We start from the raw sequence: 21,856 nt of genomic DNA, 5'->3' as shown, positions 1-21,856 counted from the left end.
GCCCAATGACCAGGTTGACCCAAAAGGGTGCCCAGTTCAGGTGGTCGAACGAGTCTGAGGCAAGCTTTCAAAAGCTCACGACAGCTTTGACTACGGCACCGGTGTTGGTTTTGCCCACAGGTTCAGGGCCCTATATAGTTTATTGTGATGCATCTCGTATTGGACTTGGTGTGGTGTTGATGCAGGATGGCAAGTTCATTGCTTATGCTTCGCGTCTGTTGAAGATTCATGAGAAGAATTATCCGGTTCATGATTTGGAGTTAGCAGCCATTATTCACGCGTTGAAGATTTGGAGGCATTATCTATATGGCGTGTCATGTGAGGTGTTCACGGATCACAAGAGTCTGCAGTATTTGTTCAAGTAGAAGGAGCTAAATTTGAGGCAGAGAAAGTGGTTGGAGCTATTAAAGGACTATGATATCACCATCTTATATCATCCGGGAAAGGCGAATGTGGTGGCCGATGCTTTGAGTCGGAAGTCAGCCAGTCTGGACAGTCTTGCTTATATTCCGGTCGGTGAGAGACCGCTTGCTTTGGATGTTCAGGCTTTGGCCAATCAGTTTGTGAGGTTGGATGTTTCTGAGCCCAACGGTGTGTTAGCTTGCACACTCGCACGTTCTTCATTATTGGAGCGTATCCGAGATCGGCAGTATGATGATCCTCATTTTTGTGTCCTTAGGGACACGATGCAGCACGGAGGTGCCAAGCAGGTTACCTTAGGAGATGATGGAGTTCTGAGGCTGCAGGGTCGAGTTTGGGTGCCTAATGTGGATCGGCTTCGGAAGTTGATTTTAGAGGAGGCCCATAGTTTCCGGTACTCTATCCTTCCGGGCGCCGCTAAGATGTATCAGGAGTTGCGGCAGCATTATTGGTGGAGGAGAATGAAGAAGGACATTGTTGCATATGTGGCTTGGTGTTTGAATTGTCAGCAGGTTAAGTACGAGCATCAGAGGCCTGGTGGTTGATTCCAGAAGATTGAGATTGCTGAGTGGAAGTGGGAGCGTCTCACTATGGACTTCGTTGTTGGACTCCCACGAACTCAGAGGAAGTTCGATGCAGTGTTGGTTATTGTTGATAGGCTGACTTGGTCAGCACATTTCATTCCGGTGGCAGTCTCCTATTCTTCCGAGAGGTTAGTGATAATTAAGTATTATGATGCATTTTACACTCCTTCTTACTTGAGTTTTGATTAGAAATGTGTACAAAATAGTCCCAAAGGCTTACATGTTGTACTTGATTGCAGGGTTTTGTCAACAAGGTGACAATTCATCAAAACCGGCTCAAAAAGGAGTGAAACATGCACAAGTACCAAGAACAAGTCCAAGCACAGTGCAACAGGACTAATGCGGCCGCACTCCATTCTGTGCGGTCCGCAAACAGGAAGTTCAGAGAGGTGCTATTTTGGAGACTCAAGCATTGCGGCGGCAAAGCAATTTGTGCGGACCGCAATGGACTCAATGCGGTCGCACTCGATATGGTGCGGTCCGCAAAAGTTGGAGTACAGAGAGTTGCAAATTTGGGGAATATTGCCAATGCGGTCCGCGGTCCATCTTGTGCGGACCGCAATAGAAGCCACCGCGGCCGCGGTGCATTTTGTGCGGCCCGCAGTGGCCAAGTTCAGAGAGCAGAAGTTTTAAGCCAAGAGCCTTAGTACGGTCGCACTCGATTTTGTGCGGACTGCACTACCCCCGGAGGGGTAGTTATGTCCAGAAAATTTGGCCTAGTATAAATAGTTTCTTTTCCCATTTTTAGGTCATCAGTTGTAGTTTTAAGCAGAGCTGCGCTCTTGAACAGTGTTCCTTTACTATTTTGAGTAATTTTGCAATAGTTTTATCATTGAATCTTCAAGTTTTAGCTAGTAATTAAGTATTATGGGGTTTTCTTCATCTATTTCTTTGTATTCTTCTATTATCATGAGTAGCTAGACCCATTTGCTATGGTTGTGGTTCAACCCTAGTGTGGGTATTTGATGGGTCTTGTGTTTTAAGGCTTGAATGTCTATCACTGTTTGATATTTGGACTAATTTATGGTTTTAATGTTGAATTAGTGGTTGCAAACACTAATTTGTGCCTATTTGACTTGGGCTCTTCTTAAGAAAAAGAGCCTAAGTCTAAGAAAATTAGTCCAACAAGGAATTGGGGCGTATTCAAGAGATTGATAGTCCCAATTAAAGGGTTAAACCTAGAGATAGTAATACCCGACTTGAACCTCAATTGCTTGCACAAATTATCATACCCAATTGGTCTTGAGAAAGTCAATTAGGGCAAAATCACTCAAACTACCGAGAGGTATAGAGTGAGTAGTATCGTGCAATGGTTATGTCATAATCCCCAACATGACAACCTAGCCTTAGACTCGAGAAGCCGTCAAGTATCCACCTAGGAGAAAGTCACTTCCCTAGTATCTTTTAACTATTTAGACAACCTTTAATAGTTTACTCTTAGCTTAATTTAGCATCTTATTAGTATCAATTTAGAAGTAATATCAAAACCAACTATGATTAGAAGTGAAATTAGGAGCAATTACGCATCTCTAATTTAGATAGAAACTCAATTCTCATCCCTAGCTCCCTGTGGAAATCGATCCCGACCTTCTCGGGTAAAAGTTGCTTCGACCACTCTTGCTCCTTTGTAGTAGTACAGGGTTGGCCTCGATCACTTTTTGGCGCCGCTGTCGGGGAGCTAACGGTTTTAGCTATCTATCTAAATAGTTTTGTGTATTGTTCTTCTTTCCTTTTGTGTTACTAATTTGTGTGTGTTACAACTCCAGGTACAAAATGGCAGCAAACAACGCACCTCTTGGAGATATTCCGCCAGGGGAGGAGGTACATAACAATATTGATGATGAGGTTCCTGTAGTACCTCAAGATCAAAGGAGAGGCCGACAGGCCAATGATAATATTCCAGACCCTCCCCCGCCACCTCCAAGAGTGGCTCCTCGAGTGCTTCCAAACCAAGGCTATGCAAGTGTAATTGTCTTACCCCGGATCCGGGCGGGCAATTTTTAATTACCAATGTGATGTTGACATTGCTGGAGCAGCATGGGGTATTTCGCGGGCGCTGCCAATCAAAATGCTTACAAACATCTCAAGGGTTTCGTGGATACCTGTTGGGGGAGCAAGCAAACTAATGTGTCCGAGGATGCACTTCGGTTGATACTCTTCCCTTTCTCACTTAGAGGGAAGGTATTGGATTGGCTTGAGCGACTTCCCAACCATTCCATCACTACTTGGGATGAGTTAGTAGACAAGTTCATGTCGCGCCCCCTTTTTTCCCCTTTCCATTAGGAGACGAGTTTCCGGGTTTCGACATTCATGGGGTGTAATGACTCATTTCCCTTTTTTGGGGATTGGGTATTTTGAAGAGTCGCCACCTAATGATTGAAGGAGCATTAGGACACCTATAGAGTTTATTTACTACTAGGTTTTATTACCAGAGATTGGGTAAGGGTTTGAAATTATCCTAAGGGGAAGGTGTTAGGCACCCCTCAAGATCCATTAGTGTGGTTCCCGGCCGGATGATTTTATTGAATTTGTGCCATTAGCAAGTAAACAAATAAAGGCTCAAGTAAGAGGGGATTTAAGATAAACACACAAACGTTTGAAAACAATTATTGAAAGGCAAGGTTTGAAAGAGTTATAAGCTAGACATGTTTGTAGAAAAATAAAGGGGGGTCCTAGGTTTGTTTATTATATGGATCACCTCAATGCAATACCCGGTATGACACTCCTCAGAAGAGGGGATACACGTGGTATTAGCGCACTGGTCATCATATCCATATCTACCCTTCCCATCCCGTTGAGGTATTAAAGCGCGGATTGGTCTCGACCTCTATTGCATGCTATTACCCGTCCCTTTCCTATCAGTCCCGGAGGAATTTAGGACTACTATTCCTATAAAAGGGATGGATTAGGCTAACTCCTAGGTTTAAAGGTAAAAAAAACTAGGCGACATACAAAAAACACGTAGGACTACATTTAGAGGGAAACATGTAAGCAGTTAAAAGGCTCATATATACCTCCGCAAACAATTCATATAAATAGCATGACTTAAAACAAAGTTAAGGTCAGAATCATAAAATCCTAAGGCAGCGTTTGAGTCAGAACCAGATTGATTATATAAGTCAGAAAAGAAATCCGAATCAGGCCTGCCTACGGGCTGTAGCAGTTGGTAATTAACAAAGGCAATTCCAGTTTTATTTAAATAGTTACCTAAGGCTTGCCTAGGTGTAGTAGTGATGTCCTATGAGCATGATATCTATTACTGATTGAGAGTGTAGTAAAACAGTAAACAATTTTTTAACGAGCGATTTGGATCCTATAGGCATACTTTCTGACTTTATTAATTTAAAAGAGCAGGTTATTTTGAACTGATTCAGAACAGATGAGTATGAGCCAAACTGATTTTTTTTAACTAAATTAATTTTAGATCCTATAGGCATGATCTCTATTATAGATGATTTTTATTCCTATAGACATGGTATCTAAGTATTAAAGGCTGATTTTAGTCCTATAGGCATGGTACCTAATTGAACATGAAGTGGAGTAGGCTGGATTCATTTGATCAAAGCGAAGTTCCTATAGGCATGATTTCTATTAAAAGGTCATTTAGATCCTATAGACATGGTTTCTAATTATGTAAAAGTAAAGCATACAGAATTTTGTTATACCAAAGCAGATCCTATAGGCATGTTCTCTAACAGATCATATCGAAATACACTCTATAGACATGTTATCTACCCTTCTAATAGCTAAAGCATGCATAGTCACCCCATCCCTTTTAACTACCCTGCCCCAATATTGTTTACAAATTATTACAGCCCAAATGATTGAATTACAAAAGAAGTGCAGAAATAAGAAAATTACAACCAAAGGAAAGCCTGATCTTGACTTCCTCTCTGAGTTATGTAATGAACCATTTCAGTGCCAGAATTTCAAAGCCTTTCTCATACCTGGGTGTGTCAAAGATCCCTAAGGACCTCATGGGATCCCGGGAAGTGCTTACACCCAGGTTTGCATAACCAGACAGAAATGAGTGCAGAGTGGAAGGGCCAGCCCTTATGTGTCCAAGTTCATATGGAGCTCAAGGGTCCCAAGGAAAGGCTCACACAAGAGGGGCATAACCTAGGTTCTAAGAACATAGTGAAAGTGCAGAGCATAGATGAAAAAGAGTTTGTTTAAAACTGGACTGGCAAGTCCATTTTGAAAGTAGTCAATAGCAGAAGTGTTTGAAATCAGTTGGAGTAATGGACAAAACTCAAACACACAGAATTAGTAGTCACACAAAGGGATCAAGGTTTGGTCATGCACAACAATAGCTGATGCTGGCATGCCCACAAACTAGCCAGAGAAACAAACACATTTGAGGGGATTGGGTTTGGGATTCATAAGACAGCAAGTACACAACCAATAACTGACAAAGTACACACATAAGGAAGCATTAATTTAAAAGGGAAGGGAACATATTACAGCATGCTAGTCATATAACTTGACTGCAGGAACATAAGCAGGTGTAGCCAAGAATAAGAAATTGAAGCAACTAAAGAAAGCAAGTTGTTGTTGAGGCTTAAAAGATTAACTAGGACATACCAGTAGAGAAGCAAAGTGCAGAAAGGTAAAGCAAGCAAGATTCCACAGTCTAGCCTTTTCTTTGAGCCGGCTAGACAAAGCAATAACACAAGTAATAGTAAAGAAAGAGAGAGTTTTTGAGTGTAAGTGTGTGTTCTAAACTCAAATTTGTTCGTTTGTTTGAAAGAAAAGGGGGTCAGGGTATTTATAGTTTTGAAAACGAGTGAAAAATAAGGTAATAAGTAGAGTCTTAACACAAACATGGAAATAATTACAATCAGAATCAATTAACACAAGTGATTCCCTTTAATTAAGGAATCACTGCTTAACGGATACTAACAGGTTTAATTAAGCCAAGAAATCAGTTTGGGACAGATTGATTATTGCCATATAAGGGGGCAGTAAAAATAATGAAGTAAATAATTGAGACTAAGTACAAAAATATGCTTAGTTTTGGGAAAGGATTCAGCAAGATAAAAAATCACAGTAAAGGAAAGGAATTAATTAATTTTTAAACAAATGAGTAAAAAATTAGGGTTTATAAGCGAACCCTTTGCAATCAGTCGTAAGATTGAGGGAGTCAGAATCAAGCAAGAAAGGTTCATGATTCTGCACCTCAACATATAAATAGCAAGGAATGAACAGGCATGCAGGGCCAAACATGTTGACAAAAAGAAGAAACACAAACATATAGTAGCAATAGGGGTAAGCTAGGATTCAGTAGTAAGAAAAATATTCGAAGCACAGTAGTCAAGTAGGTCATGTAGTCACATAGAATCAACAGTGAAGAAGAACATAGTAACAGGTAAAGGTGTCACAGTAACAAGTGAGGCAAACCTTTTAAGAAATTAGGGTTTCAACAGTAGCCAAGATTAAGAGATGATAAGAACTTAAAATCAGACAAGTCAAACAAGGAAAAGAAAGTCAGAAACAAAGAACTTAATCAAACAAGCCCACATTTAAACAAACAGTTTCAGAACTTGGATAAGACCAAAAGGACCTAGGGTTTTCAATATGCTGAATCAAGTAGAAGGAAAGCATAAATAAGTTGTTTGAACATAGTAAAATTGCAAAACAACATCAAAAATCATAGAAGAGATCTTTAAAAGAAGTTAAGAGAAACCCTAATCGTCAAAAAATGAAGAGTCATTTTGAAAGAAAATCGAAAAACCTTCACGAAAACACTTAAGAAGTTCGTAGTAAGCACAGATCTAGGATATATCTGAAAGAAAATCAAAAGACCTTAAAGCTAGGGTTTCAGAGAACCCAGAAAAGGTGAGGAAGATTTTGAAAGTTACCGATCTAACTAGAAAAGTCAAGGATCTGACTTGAACGGCCATGGATGGCCGGAGAAGGACCAGAGATAAAGGTTGAGCAAGGACTGGACCAGATCTCTTTGAGGTCTGGCCATGAAATCACACAAACGGGCCACCAGAAGATGTAGGAGGTCGGTATACATCTCAATCGGCCCTAGGAGGCCATGGATTAGGTGGGGATTGAGGCGGATTAGGGTGAAATGGGGTGGCGGCGGCTAGGGTTCATGTGAGGCTGTAGAGAGAATTGAAAGGGAAGGAATTCAATGGCGGCGTTTGGTGAAAAATAAATTAGGGTAAGGGGTCGTTTAGGCTTATTTTAGGTGAGGGGTAATGGTGGTCGTTGATCTGAATGATCAACGGCAATGATTAAAATGGTTAGGTGGGGAATCTGGGTTGGGCTGGTTTAATTGGTTAGGGGTCGGGTTTAAATTGAAATTGGGCCGGGGAAATTGTTTAATTTGGGGTTAAAATTGCAGACCAATTTGGGCTAAAATTTAAATAGTCATTTTTCCCTTTTAATTATCAAAAATAGTAAATAAGTTTCTGAAAACAAATTGAAAGCACTAAAATGATTTATAATATATAATTAAGAATTAAAAGATCTAAAGCTTAATTTTATGAATATAAAACACAATTAAATCTTAAAAAGGCTAATATTACAATTATATGCAATTAGCTTTAAAAAACTAAATAAAGTTGTAAAAATATGTAAAAATTACCTTAGTGTTACAAAATATTTAGTAAATGTGGATGTCCACTACTCCCACTACTTTCACCCATGATGTAAATTGCCTCCCACTACTCATCACCAACGACAACATAAGACAACTTAAGTACTACTTGAAAATAAAAAACAACTTTAGAACGAGACAGAAAAAACCACTGAAAATAAAAATAACATAATTGCATTCCTCAGTAAAATGATCAAACATTAGTTTTGATCTCCAAAGAAGTATTCAGCTTCCAAATGAGTAAGATCATCGAGGCCTTGAAAATCATCATCATTCAAAGCAAGATTTGCCTCGGCATTGTCATCATTTTTGTTTGAAGGCCCTGCCTCAAAATCATTTTTAAAGGTCAAATGTGACTCCACTGGGGCATTAGCAGAAGATGCTCCAACATTATATGCCTTTCTTTTGATGGAGTTTTGATAAAGCCTGACAAAATGCTCAGGTGCACGGCATTCAGTTTTCCAATGACCTTTCATGCCACAGCGGTGGCAGTTACCGCTTTTGCCTCTTGAAGGATTATTTTGAGAACCCATATTGTTCTCTCGTTCGCCATGACCACCACGATGACGACTATTATATCGTCTCTTACCATTGCCATGCCCACGTACATTCATATGGCCATGATTATTATTATGTCTTTTTCCAGACTTATCACGTCTAGCTGCCATATTCGCTTCAGGAAGCGGAGCTGACCCTGTGGGACGGGCTTTATGATTTTTCAGCAAAAGGGTATTATGTTGCTCAGCCACCAGAAGGCATGAGATCAATTCAGAATACTTTTTAAAACCCCTTTCACGGTATTGCTGCTGTAATACCATATTTGAGGCATGAAAAGTCGTAAGAGTCTTTTCCAGCAAATCCTCATCATTCATAACTTCCCTATATAATTTCAATTGGGAAGTTATTCGAAATACAGCAGAGTTATACTCACTTACGGTCTTAAAATCTTGCAACCGTAAGTGCATCCACTCATATCGAGCCCTTGGCAATACCGTAGCCTTAAGGTGATCATACCTTTCCTTCAGGCCAGTCCATAATTCAAGTGGATCTTTCACTGTTAAATATTCAACCTTCAAACCTTCATCCAAATGATGGCGAAGGAAAATCATGACCTTCGCTTTGTCCTGGCTTGATGCCTCATTACCCTGAGTAATGGTGTTACCAAGGCCTTTAGCGGCTAAGTGAATCTCAGCATCGAGAACCCATGATAGGTAATTCCTTCCAGAAATGTCAAGTGCCACAAACTCAAGCTTTGACAAATTCGACATAGTAAAAACTATCAAAGAAGATAACTAATTAGAAATCATTAGGATAATAGCATAAAGAATCTTCAAAATTGACATAATATCAAATTTGTGATCTACATATACACTAAAGTGATAATTCCATAGAAAAGAATACTATCTTTTTGTTTTTTTTAAGAGAAGAAGAGATAACTTTCTTATTGCATCAAGTGTTCAAGTGTTCAAGTGTTAGTTTTTTCCGTATTTCTCATGATGTAATTTTATTTTTTTTATGAAGAATATAAAATTTCCCAGTCTTCAATTGGATCCAAGATGAGTAATGAAGATTTATGCCTTTTGGATAGTGCTACAACTCACACAATATTAAGAGAAAAGAAATTTTTCTCTTATTTGGTTATGAAAAAGGCTTATGTTAATACAATATCTGGTAGTACAAAGTTAATTGAGGGCTCAGGAAGAGCGGCCTTATTACTACCTAGAGGAACGATATTAACTATTAATAATGCATTGTATTGTAGTAAGTCTCAAAGAAACTTGTTGAGTTTCAAAGCTATTCGCCAAAATGGATACCATGTTGAGACCTCTAACGAAGGAAAGGTTGAATACCTTTATATTACTACAATAAAAGCGGGGAAAAATGTGTGCACGAAAAATTACCCGCATTTTCTTCTGGGTTGTACCACACAAATATTGGTGTGGTTGAATCACATGCCATAGTAAACAAAAGGTTTACTACTTCTAACGATTTTATCATTTGGCATGACCGGTTGGGCCATCCCGGTTCTAACATGATGCGCAGAATAATAGAGAATTCAAATGGGCACACATTGAAGAATAAGAAGATTCTTCAATTTAAGGAATTCTCTTGTGCTGCTTGTTCTCAAGGAAAATTGGTTATTAAACCATCAGCAGCTAAAGTTGGGATTGAATCCCCTGCATTTCTGGAACGTATACATGGTGATATATGTGGGCCTATACACCCTCCATGTGGACCATTCAAGTATTTTATGGTCTTGATAGACGCATCTACAAGATGGTCACATGTGTGCTTATTGTCAACTCGTAACATGGCATTTGCGAGATTATTGGCCCAAATAATAAGGTTAAGAGCACAATTTCCAGATTATGCAATTAAGACAATTCGTCTTGATAATGCTGGTGAATTTACATCTCAGGCCTTTACAGATTATTGTACGGCCACTGGAATAAAAGTTGAGCATCCGGTTGTTCATGTTCATACTCAAAATGGTCTAGCAGAATCATTGATTAAACGACTTCAACTAATAGCTAGACCATTGCTAATGAGGACAAAACTCCCCCTTTCAGTGTGGGGACATGATATTTTGCATGCAGCAGCACTTATGTGCATAAGGCCAACCAGTTATCATAAAGTCTCCCCATTACAGTTGGCTTTTGGTCAGGAGCCAAATATTTCCCATCTAAGAATTTTTGGATGTGCAGTATATGTTCCAATTGCTCCACCACAACGCACAAAGACGGGTCCCCAAAGAAGGTTGGGAGTATATGTTGGTTATGAATCTCCTTCTATTGTTAAATATTTGGAGCCTATGACAGGAGATTTGTTTACAGCCAGATTTGCTGATTGTCATTTTGATGAATCCGTTTTTCCAACATTAGGGGGAGAAAATAAACAGCTAGAAAAAGAGATAGATTGCAACGTATTATCTCTATCTCATTTGGATCCTCATAAAATCAATGTGAACAAGAAGTTCAAAAGATTTTTTATATGCAAAATGTTGCAAATCAATTGCCAGATGCATTTACTAACCTTCCACGGGTTACTAAATCGCATATTCCAGCTGTAAATGCTCCAATTCGAGTTGATGTCCCAGCTGGACAGTATGATGATGCAAATGAGTCTAGGCAACGCCTTAAACGTGGTAGACCAATTGGTTCCAAGGATAAGAATCCCCGAAAAAGGAAAGGAGCAAATGATCAAGTTGATCATAACATAGAGGCAATTGCTCAAGAGGAACATAAGGACATAACAATTGATAAGACCTCACAGGAGGTTCTAGTACCTGGAAATGATGAAAATGAAGAGATCTCAATAAGTTATGTCTCTACAGGAAAAAGGTGGAACCGAAATAACGTTGTGGTTAATAACAATTTCGCATATAATGTTGCAATTGAAATAATGCAACAAGATGAGGATCTTGAGCCAAAATCTGTCGATGAATTTAGACAGAGAAATGATTGGCCAAAATGAAAAAATGCAATTCAAGCTGAATTGGCTTCACTCGAAAAACATGAAGTTTTCGGACCAATAGTCCGAACGCCTGAAGGTGTCAAGCCAATGGGGTACAAATGGGTTTTTGTGCGAAAACGAAATGAGAAAGGTGAAGTCGTAAGATATAAAGCACGACGTGTGGCACAAGGGTTTTCGCAAAGGCCTGGCATTGATTATATGGAGACATATTCTCCTGTGGTAGATGCAATTACCTTCAGGTATCTAATAAATCTGGCAGTCCATGAAAGGCTTGATATGCGATTGATGGATGTTGTTACAGCCTACTTATATGGCTCACTAGATAATGAAATTTTTATGAAAATCCCTGAAGGATTTAAAGTTCCTGAAGCACATTGAAATTCAAGAGAAACTTGTTCAATAAAGCTTCAAAAATCCTTATACGGATTGAAGCAATCAGGGAGGATGTGGTACAATCGCCTTAGCGAGTATTTGCTAAAGGAAGGGTACAAAAATGACCCTATTTGCCCTTGTGTCTTTATTAAGAGGTCTGGATCTGAATTTGTCATCATAACTGTGTATGTTGATGACTTGAATATCATTGGCACTTCTAAAGAGCTTCCAAAGGCTATAGAGTGTTTGAAGAAAGAGTTTGAAATGAAAGATCTCGGTAAAACAAAATTTTGTCTTGGCCTACAAATTGAGCATGTACCAAATGGAATTTTTGTCCATCAATCAACATATACTGAAAAGGTTTTAAAGCGATTTTACATGGATAATGCAAATCCATTGAGTACCGCAATGGTTGTGGGATCACTTGATATAAATAAAGATCCATTTCGGCCTCAAGAAAATGATGAAGAGCTCGTTGGTGATGAAACTCCATATCTTAGTGCAATTGGGGCACTGATGTATCTTGCCAACAATACTCGACCAGATATTGCTTTTGCAGTGAGCTTATTAGCAAGATTCAGCTCCTCCCCAACAGAAGACATTGGAATAGTGTTAAGCATATATTTAGATATCTTCGGGGAACCATAGATATGGGATTGTTTTATTCTAATGAATTCAAGTCAGAAATGATTGGCTATGCCGATGCAGGTTATTTGTCTGATCCACATAAAGCCCGATCTCAAATAGGCTATTTGTTTACATATGGAGGCACTGCTATATCATGGCGTTCAATGAAACAAACAATAGCTGCCACATCTTCAAATCATGCTGAGATAATAGCCATTCATGAAGCTAGTCGGGAATGTGTTTGGTTAAGATCAATGACTCAGCATATTTAGGAAATGTGTGGTTTTCTTATGAAAAAGGATAATCCAACAATACTATATGAAGACAATGCTGCTTGTATTGCTCAACTGAAAGGAGGATACTTCAAAGGAGACAGAACAAAGCATATTTCACCAAAGTTCTTTTTCACGCATGATCTTCAACAAAATGGTGAAATTAATGTTCAACAGATTCGTTCATGTGAAAATTTGGCTGATCTGTTCACTAAGGCTTTACCAACCTCAACATTTGAGAAGTTGAGATAGAATATTGGAATGCGACGTCTTCAAGAAATAAAGTGATATTTTCATGAGGGGGAGTATGATGCGCGTTGTACTCTTTTCCCTTAGCCTAGGTTTTGTCCCACTGGGTTTTAATGGTAAGGTTTTTAACGAGGCAGCAAATAAAGCGTATTAGAGATATGTGTACTCTTTTTCCTTCACTAAGATTTTTTCCCACAGGATTTTTTCTTAGTAAGGTTTTAACGAGGAATATTATCTATTTTTTTAGACATCCAAGGGGGAGTGTTACAAAATATTTAGTAAATGTGGATGTCCACTACTCCCACTACTTTCACCCATGATGTAAATTACCTCCCACTACTCATCGCCATTATGATTGTAACTCCCACACCTCCATAACCCCTCCCCATGATCTTCCCCCATGATCTCAATTGTTAATGCCATATTTAAGACAATGATTTTGTAACCTTCATATGTAATAGTATAAATTGAGGCATGAAATATGAGATGTAATACACTTGGACACTTGACGAAATAAGAAAGTTATCTCTTCTTCTCTTCTTCTACTTATCTTCTTGTTTTATATTGTTACTTTGAGCTACATTTTTTAACACTTAGTCATATTTTGGCATAAATATAAAGATTCAATAAATGAATCATCAAAAATAATTACTTTGGACATAATTATTGGGATTTTTATGCATGAAAAAGGGAAATAAATCAATTTAAAAACCTTGCAAAATTATGAAAAATTAATAAAACATTTGGACATGCTTGTATATGCATATATATATGCTATTTTGAAGGTCGTGTGCATATTGAAAATATATAGGGAAAAATTGGGTATCAACAGTTCATTGCAAAGTTTTTCTCACCGGGGCACATGGTAGCATTGACAGATGAGATCTTAGATTTCAAGCAGGAGCCCATCGAACCATTACATGAGATTTGGGAGAGATATAGGACCATGGTAAAGGAATGCCCCAAAAATGATATGACTGAGGCGATGATCCAACAGACTTTCTACCGGGGCATTAACACAACAAACCAGTGCATAGTGTACCAACTTGTTGGGGGTAATTTCATGAAGCTGTCTTATGATGAGGCTTGTGACACTCTTGACGAGATGGCTGACACTTCCTCCACTTGGCAAAGTAGAGCCAATATGCCCCAGGGTGACCAACGGTCACTCACTTGCACAAAGAGCTACATGACCATGGGCAGGCTATAGTAGAACTGACAACAACAATGAACCAGCTTGCAAAGGCATAGTTGCAACAACTTCAAAATCCTCACCAAGTAAATGCCATGGAGGGTGCCAACATGTTAATGAACAAAAGAAGACAAAGATGTCAACATAACCAAGGGAGTTCGGATCAATTTGACAATGATTGTGGTCGATTCCAAGATGATGGTTATGATGTGCAGAATGAAGAAGTGCAATACATGAACAATTATCAAGGCCAAAGGGGCAATTCTTCCAACCAACAACAATGGAGACCCCAAGGCAATTGGGGCAATCAACAGCAACAAGGCAATGGTAATTGGGGGAACAACAACCAAAATTCCAGTTGGGGCAACCAGAACAATAATTAGAACAATCAGGATAATTGGAATGGCAACAACAACAACTGGGTGGTAACAACAATCAGGGAGGTTGGAACAATGACAATCAAGGAAATCGGAGGCAAGGCTTTCAAAGGCCCCCAATGTATCAACAATCGAACAATCCACCCCCATTTCCATCCCAAGGTCCTAGTTCTTCTAATAACGAAATGGGGAGAATTGAAATGATGTTTGAACAGATGATGAAAAAGAATGCGGACTCTGATGCTCAGTTGGCTTCCCACAATACCTCAATCAGAAACTTGGAGGTTCAATTAGGCCAAATCTCACAATCCTTGAATACTCGTCCTAAGGGGGCTCTACCAAGTGCTACGGTAGTTAACCCGAAGGGCGGGAACAATCATGTTATGGCAGTAACTACAAGAAGTGGGAGAGGCGATGATGTGAATGCCTCCAAGCAAAAGGCAATTTTGAGTGATAAAGTTGAGTTGCAAGAAGACGAGATTCCTTTGGTGGTTGATAATGTGATTGATGAGAATGTGAATGAAGAAATGAGGATTGATATTCAAGATGTCGAGGTGGAAACTCAGAATGACGTGAACCCATCTACAGAACACGTAATAGACATGTCAGAGCCGGTTGTGCCTAAATCCAAGGATCCTTTACCAAGGCCATCCACCTTATCCTCAAAGGCTCGCGAAACTGAAAAATGAGAATCAATTTAAAAAGTTTATTAATATGATAAAGGGCTTATCCATTAATGTGCCTTTGGTGGAGGCTCTTGAACAAATGTCGGGCTATTGTAAATTCATGAAGGACTTGGTGACAGAAAAGATCATGGATTTTGAAACTATAAAGATGACCCACCAAGTATGTGCAATAGTGCATTCAATGGCCCCGAAGCTAGAAGATCCCGGTGCTTTCACCATTCCTTGCACCATTGGGAGTGCGGACTTTGCTAAAGCTCTATGTGATTTGGGGGCAAGTATCAACTTGATGCCCTACTCAGTTTTCAAGACTTTGGGTATTGGGCAACCGAGGCCGACATCCATGAGATTGTAAATGGGAGATAGAACTATGTAGAGACCATTGGGTATTATTGATGATGTCCTTGTCCGGGTGGACAAATTTATCTTGCCAGCTGATTTTGTGATCTTGGATTGTGAGGTAGATTATGAAGTTCCGATCATATTGGGGAGACCTTTCCTTGATACTGGGAAGGCCTTAGTTGATGTGGAAGCAGGGGAACTCACCTTCCGGGTGGGTGATGAGAAAGTGGTCTTTCATGTGTGCGAGCCAATGAATCAACCCAATAGTTTTGAGGTGTGCTCTTTTGTGGACCTTGTCATGGCAGTGATAGTTGATGATACAAGTGCAATGATCAATGTGGAGGACACTCTAGAGGCCGTATTGTTGAATCTTGATGTCAATGATGATGAAGGCTGAGTGGAGTGTGTGAATACTTTACATGGGATGGGCTCTTACTTTTATGATCTTAGGAAACTATCTTTGGACCTTGAGAATAGGAAGACTCCACCAACAAAACCTTCAATTGAGGAACCTCCGGTGCTGGAGTTGAAGCCGCTGCCTCCACACCTCATGTATGAGTTCTTAGGCCCTAGTTCTACTTTGCCAGTTATTCTTTCCTCTTGTCTTACTAACATGCAGGTTGATGCCACATTGGCGGTGCTTCAAAAGCGGAAGAAGGCAATTGGATGGACCTTAGCTGATATTCGGGGAATAAGCCCCGCAATCTGTATGCACAAGATTATTCTGGAAGATGATGCAAAGCCCTCCTTGGAACTTCAAAGAACGTTGAATGAAGCAATGCAAGAAGTTGTGAAAAAGGAGGTGATCGAGTGGTTGGATGCCGGGGTTGTGTACCCCATCTCTGATAGCTCTTGGACTTTGCTGGTGCAATGTGTACCGAAAAAGGGTGGCATGACCGTGGTTGCAAATTCGTAAAATGAGTTGATTCCTACCTGGACCGTCATCGGGTGGAGGGTGTGCATGGACTACCACAAGTTGAATAAAGTGACCTACAAGGATCACTTTTCATTGCCTTTTCTTGATCATATGTTAGATCGACTTGCTGGGCGTGCCTTCTACTGTTTCTTGGATGGGTATTCTGGTTACAACCAAATTTTGATTGCTCCGGAATATCAGGAGAAGACCACATTCACTTGTCCATATGGCACTTTTGCCTTTTCTAGATTACCTTTTGGGTTGTGCAATGCACCGGCTACATTTTAGCGGTGTATGATGGCCATTTTCACCGATATGGTGGAAGATATCTTGGAGGTGTTCATGGATGATTTTAGTGTGGTGGGTGATTTGTTTGGGGAATGCTTGAAAAATCTTGATAGAGTGTTGGCCCGTTGTGAAGAAACCAATCTTGTTCTTAATTGGGAGAAATGGCACTTCATGGTGGAAGAGGGCATAGTTCTTGGGCATAAAATTTCAAAGCATGGTATAGAGGTGGACAAAGCAAAAATTGATGTGATTTCAAGGCTCCCTCCCCCTACCTTTATCGAGGGAGTTAGAAGTTTTCTCCGGCATGCGGGGTTTTACCGGATATTTATCAAAGACTTTTCGAAGGTAGTGAATCCCTTATGCAAGTTATTGGAAAAAGATGCCAAGTTCGTGTTCGATGAGAGATGTATGCAAGCCTTTGAACTTCTCAAGAACAAGTTGACCACCACTCCTATTAATATCGCACCTAATTGGAGCTTGCCTTTCGAGCTCATATGTGATGCGAGCGATGTTGCGGTTGGGGCGGTTTTGGGTCAAAGAGTGAACAAAATGTTTCATTTGGTGTATTATGCGAGCAAGATAATGAATGATGCTCAAGTGAACTACACGGTGACTAAGAAAGAGCTTTTGGCTATTGTGTTCGTGATGGAGAAATTTGGGCCTTATCTTATGGGTACCAAGGTCTTAGTCCATACCGATCATGCCGCACTCCGGTACTTGAAAACGAAGAAGGATTCCAAAGCTAGACTGATGCGATGGGTCTTGTTACTTCAAGAGTTTGATTTGGAGATTGTGTACCGGAAGGATAGTGAAAACCAAGTAGCGGAGCACTTGTTCCGCTTGGAGGAGGAGGGGAGGCCTCGTGATGGCCTAGAGATCAATGATTCATTTCCCGACGAACAACTCCTTTCGGTGTCGGTGAATGGTATGCCATGATTTGCGGATGTTGCTAATTTTCTTGTGACTGGTATAATCCCATGTAAGCTCTCTTCTAACCAAAGGAAGAAGCTCAAACGGGATAGTTTGGATTTCTATTGGGATGAGCGTACTTGTTCAAGATTTGCACGGATGGTTTTATCCGAAGGTGTGTCCCGGAGGGGAGCAATTGAGTATCTTAGAGGCTTGTCATTCCTCTCCCTATGGTGGCCATCATGGCGGGGCGAGGACGGATTCCAAAGTTCATAATTGTGGGTTTTATTGGCCAACGTTGTACAAAGATGCAAGTGAACTTGTGAAGAGGTATGATGAATGTCAAAGAGCGGATGGAATTTTGAAGAAAGATGAGATGCCTCTCAATACCATTCTTGAAGTTGATATTTTTCATGTAACGGGCATTGATTTTATGGGCCCGTTTGTTAGCTCGTGTGGGAACACATACATTCTTGTGGCAGTTGACTATGTTTCAAAGTGGGTTGAAGTCGTGGCTTTACCCAAAAATGAGGCCCGGAGTGTTGTTTCGTTTCTCAAGAAGAGCATTTTTTTACAAGGTTTGGCACTCCTCGTGCAATCATAAGTGATGGGGGGTCTCATTTTTGTAATAGAGTTTTTGACTCTTTGCTTGCAAAGTATGGTGTCAACCACGAAGTTTCTACTCCTTATCATCCTCAAGCAACTGACCAAGTTGAAGTCTCAAACAGGGATATCAAGAGTATATTGTCAAAGACGGTCAATGCAAATAGGACCGATTGGTCAAAGAAGTTAGATGATGCTCTATGGGCTTATAGGACTGCTTACAAGACTCCGATTGGTATGTCTCCGTATCGGTTGGTGTTTGGGAAAGCTTGCCATCTACCGGTTGAGTTAGAGCACAAAGCCATATGGGGTATGAAGAAGCTGAATCTTAAATGGGATGTTGCAGCAAATCTTCGTGTGGAGCAGCTTAATGAACTTGATGAATTCCGATTCTATGCCTACTCCAGTTCGTCCTTGTACAAGGACAAGATGAAGTACCTTCCTGATAAATATAATCGTGGCAAGGAGTTCAAAGTGGGTGATTTGGTTCTCTTGTTCAATTCTCGGTTACGTCTGTTTCCGGGAAAACTTAAGTCGAAGTGGAGTGGACCTTTTGAAGTGGTGTTTGTGACTCCGTTTGGTGCACTTTACTTGAATAACAAAAATGGGGAGGTTTTCAGAGTGAATGGGCACAGGGTCAAGCACTACCTGGGCAAGATTGATGACAGCCACGTGGTGGCACTTCTTCATCTAAAGTGATTTGATGGTAACCTGCGTCATGCCGCGACGTTAAATCAGGCGCTTCTTGGGAGGCAACCATGTGTCTTTCTTTTTGTTTTTCTTTGATTTTCTTTGTAGTGTAGGATTTATTTTTGGATTGACTAGTTGTGAGATGTTGTAGGATTGTGTTGATGCAGTGCAGGACCAAGTTGAAAAATGATCACACTCTGAAGTTTCCAATGCGGAACGCACTTCATTTTGTGCGGCCGCAAAGGCCTTTGTGCAGGGACAAGACCTTCTAGAACGGACGCAATATCCAGGGCGGGGTGAGTGGACGGCTTATGGGAATGGTCAAGGTTTGATATGGCTGTGGGAACTGGAGCGGGATTGCTCCTGCCGGGATAGACGTTGCTCGCCGGTTTACCTGCAATGAAACAATGCTAGTGTATTCTGTGCATAAACTTAAACATAATGCAAATTCCCGTCGGACCATGAATGTTGTCTTTGGATGGTTAGGATGACGTCCTTAGACCTGACGTCCTGGGCCATGAAGTGTATGATAAAGGATTCGCAGGCCATGAAATGATGCTCTCGGGCTATGAGGATGGTGCCTCTGAACCATGATGCCTTTGAACAATGATATGCAAAAGATTGAAAAGGATCCTCAGGCCATGACATGGTGTTCTCGGGCTATGAAGATGATCCCTCCGAACGATGATGCCTTCAGATGAGTTGGCGATATTTCAGCCCATAAAGGATGCAGTAGCATGATGCGGACAAGACAGAGCTTAGTCTTGCGAATTGAAGGGCAGAGCTTAGCCCGTAAGAAAAGTGAAATAAATAGTACTTGGGATAGTGCTTAGTTTCGAAGAAAACGGGAGGCAGAGCTTAGCCTCGGAAGGCAAAATGATAGCCTTATGCAAGATTCAAGTGCAGAGAGAGGTAGAGCTTAACCTCAGAAGGCAGAATGGTAGCCTTATGCAAGAATGCAGATGGAGACAGCGTATAGTCTCGGAAGGCAGAATGGTAGCCTTATGCAAGAATGCATATGGAGACAACGTTTAGTCTCGGAAAGCATAAAGGTAGCCATATGCAAGAATGCAGATGTAGACAACGTTTAGTCTTAGAAGGCATAAAGGTAGCCTTATGCAAGAATGCAGATGGAGACAGTGTTTAGTCTCGGAAGGCAGAAAGGTAGCCTTATGCAAGAATGCAGATGGAGACAGCGTTTAGTCTCGGAAGGCAGAAAGGTAGCCTTATGCAATGAAAATGCAAATGGAGACAGTGATTAGTCTCGGAGGCAGAAAGATAGCCTTATGCAAATCAAATGCAGATGGAGACAACGTTTAGTCTTGAAAGGCAGAATGGTAGCCTTATGCAAGAATACAAATAACGAATGATATTAGAGTTTTCTTAACTGATAGCAGATTGCGATATCGTGATTACTGAGAGCATTGTGACAGATGGAACATCACCTGTGTGTGCGGATAGTAAATGTTGGTATGTACGACGGTTCTGAGAGTTGTATTCCTGAATACTGTTTGTCCCATGAGTGTATAGTATGTTTGATTATTTGCAATCCTAGTGCCTACTTCCAAAGAAAAATCATGAGTTTTGTAAGGTGGGGAATGTCAGTTCGTATAACAGCTGGCTTTGCTTGATCTACTCGGCTTTGATTTGGTGATACTGTATGTATCATTGGGGTAGCGTTGCTAAACAAAGCAGTTTCGATAATAGACATGCATGATTTTGTAAAAATATGATATAAGTATATAGTTAAGAACGGTTTTGAGATGAACTGACGACTGTGACGTGGTTCGGGACATGGAAACCTCTCTTGCTATGGAATTTTGAGGGTACTCCTCAAAATTCTGCCCCAGTTTAATGTGTTGATGCTTCTGACTGTTGCTTGCGATGATCGGCTGAAATTACTTCGGAATTTTGAGGGTCCTCCTCAAAATTCTGCCCCAGTTTCCAATTGTAGGGGGGAATGAAATTTTTATTGAATTGTGACCGAACCCATAGGGCTGCCTATGTATCCCCTCTTAAACTAGAATCAGGTCAGGCGTAGTTCAATTTACATCATATAAGGAAAGCATAAAGATTACACATAGTAACGATTGACTGCATCTGAATTGACCGGCTTCGGCCAGACTTCTCCATCCATTTCTGCAAGTATGAGGGCTCCTCCTGTCAGAACCCGGTGAACCATGTATGGAACCTGCCAGTTGGGAGAGAACTTCCCCTTGGCTTCATCTTGATGCGGAGAAATTTTTGTTAACACCACCTGCCCCGGTGTGAATTGTCTCGGCTTGACTCTTTTGTTGAAGGCTTTGGACATTCTATTCTGATAGAGTTGACCATGGCAGACCGCATTCATTCTCTTTCCGTCTATAAGAGCTAGTTGCTCATAACGACTTTTTACCCACTCTGCGTCGTCAAGCTCAGCTTCCTGTATGATCCTTAGGGAAGGAATTTCTACCTCGGCGGGGATGACAGCCTCCGTACCATAAACCAGCATATAGGGGGTTGCCCCGGTTGATGTGCGGACTATGGTGCGTCACTCCAATAGATCAAATGATAACTTTCCATGCCAGTGTTCATGGTTCTCTATCATTTTCCTCAATGTCTTCTTGATATTCTTGTTGGTAGCTTCTACAGCTCCATTCATTTGAGGCCTGTAGTCTGTGGAATTCTTGTGTCTGATCTTGAAAGTTTCACACATAGCTTTCATCAAATCGCTATTGAGGTTGGAGCCATTATCAGTAATGATTGACTCTGGAATCCCGAATTGGCAAACAATGCGGTCGTGGACAAAGTCTCCCACGACTTTCTTAGTTACTGCTCTGTAAGATGCTGCTTCGACCCAGTTGGTGAAATAGTCGATGGATTCTAGGATAAACCGGTGTCCGTTGGAAGCGCCAGGCTCGATTGGTCCAATAACATCTATTCCTCAGGCAGCGAACGGCCATGGTGAGCTTATTGCATTAAGCTCATTTGGAGGTACCTTTATCATGTCTTCATGTATCTGACAGTGGTGGCATTTCCGGACTTACTGGATGCAGTCCGTTTCCATGGTCATCCAAAATAACCAGCTTAGAGTATCTTCTTTGCTAAGACAAAACCGTTCATTTGTGGACGGCAGGTCCCGCGATGAATTTCCTCTAGTAACTTGGATGCTTCCTTTGCGTCAACACACCTTAGTAATCCCAAATTAGGAGTCCTCCTATACTCCGCTGTAAAAGAAGTTGTTAGACAATCTCTGAAGTGTGCGTTTC

General features: G+C 40.7%; 1 protein-coding gene across 1 annotated transcript; it reads right to left on the bottom strand.

Moving 5' to 3' along the window:
• Positions 1–6,506: 6,506 nt before the first annotated feature.
• LOC109237667 lies at positions 6,507–8,882 on the bottom strand. Its single transcript, XM_019403996.1, has 3 exons — positions 7,941–8,882; positions 6,739–6,789; positions 6,507–6,584 (listed from the first exon to the last, which is right to left on the bottom strand). The coding sequence occupies exons 1-3, from the start codon at positions 8,880–8,882 to the stop codon at positions 6,507–6,509; spliced, it is 1,071 nt and encodes a 356-aa protein (XP_019259541.1).
• Between the last annotated feature and the right edge of the window lie 12,974 nt (positions 8,883–21,856).

This window comes from Nicotiana attenuata, unplaced genomic scaffold (genome assembly GCF_001879085.1).
Source record: "Nicotiana attenuata strain UT unplaced genomic scaffold, NIATTr2, whole genome shotgun sequence".
Lineage (NCBI taxonomy): Eukaryota > Viridiplantae > Streptophyta > Magnoliopsida > Solanales > Solanaceae > Nicotiana > Nicotiana attenuata.
This window is presented reverse-complemented; position numbering and strand designations above follow the sequence as displayed.

Bases quoted from the DNA above. Each gene is read 5' to 3' on its own strand.
- LOC109237667 (XM_019403996.1), bottom strand. From the start codon at position 8,882: ATGTCGAATTTGTCAAAGCTTGAGTTTGTGGCACTTGACATTTCTGGA. The intron at 6,790-7,940 runs GCAGGGCCTTCA...ATTTTCTTTCAG, and splicing joins CCTTTAAAAATGATTTTGAG to ATATATCCTAGATCTGTGCT. The intron at 6,585-6,738 runs GTTTTTCGATTT...TACTTGATTCAG, and splicing joins TCTTAAGTGTTTTCGTGAAG to CATATTGAAAACCCTAGGTC.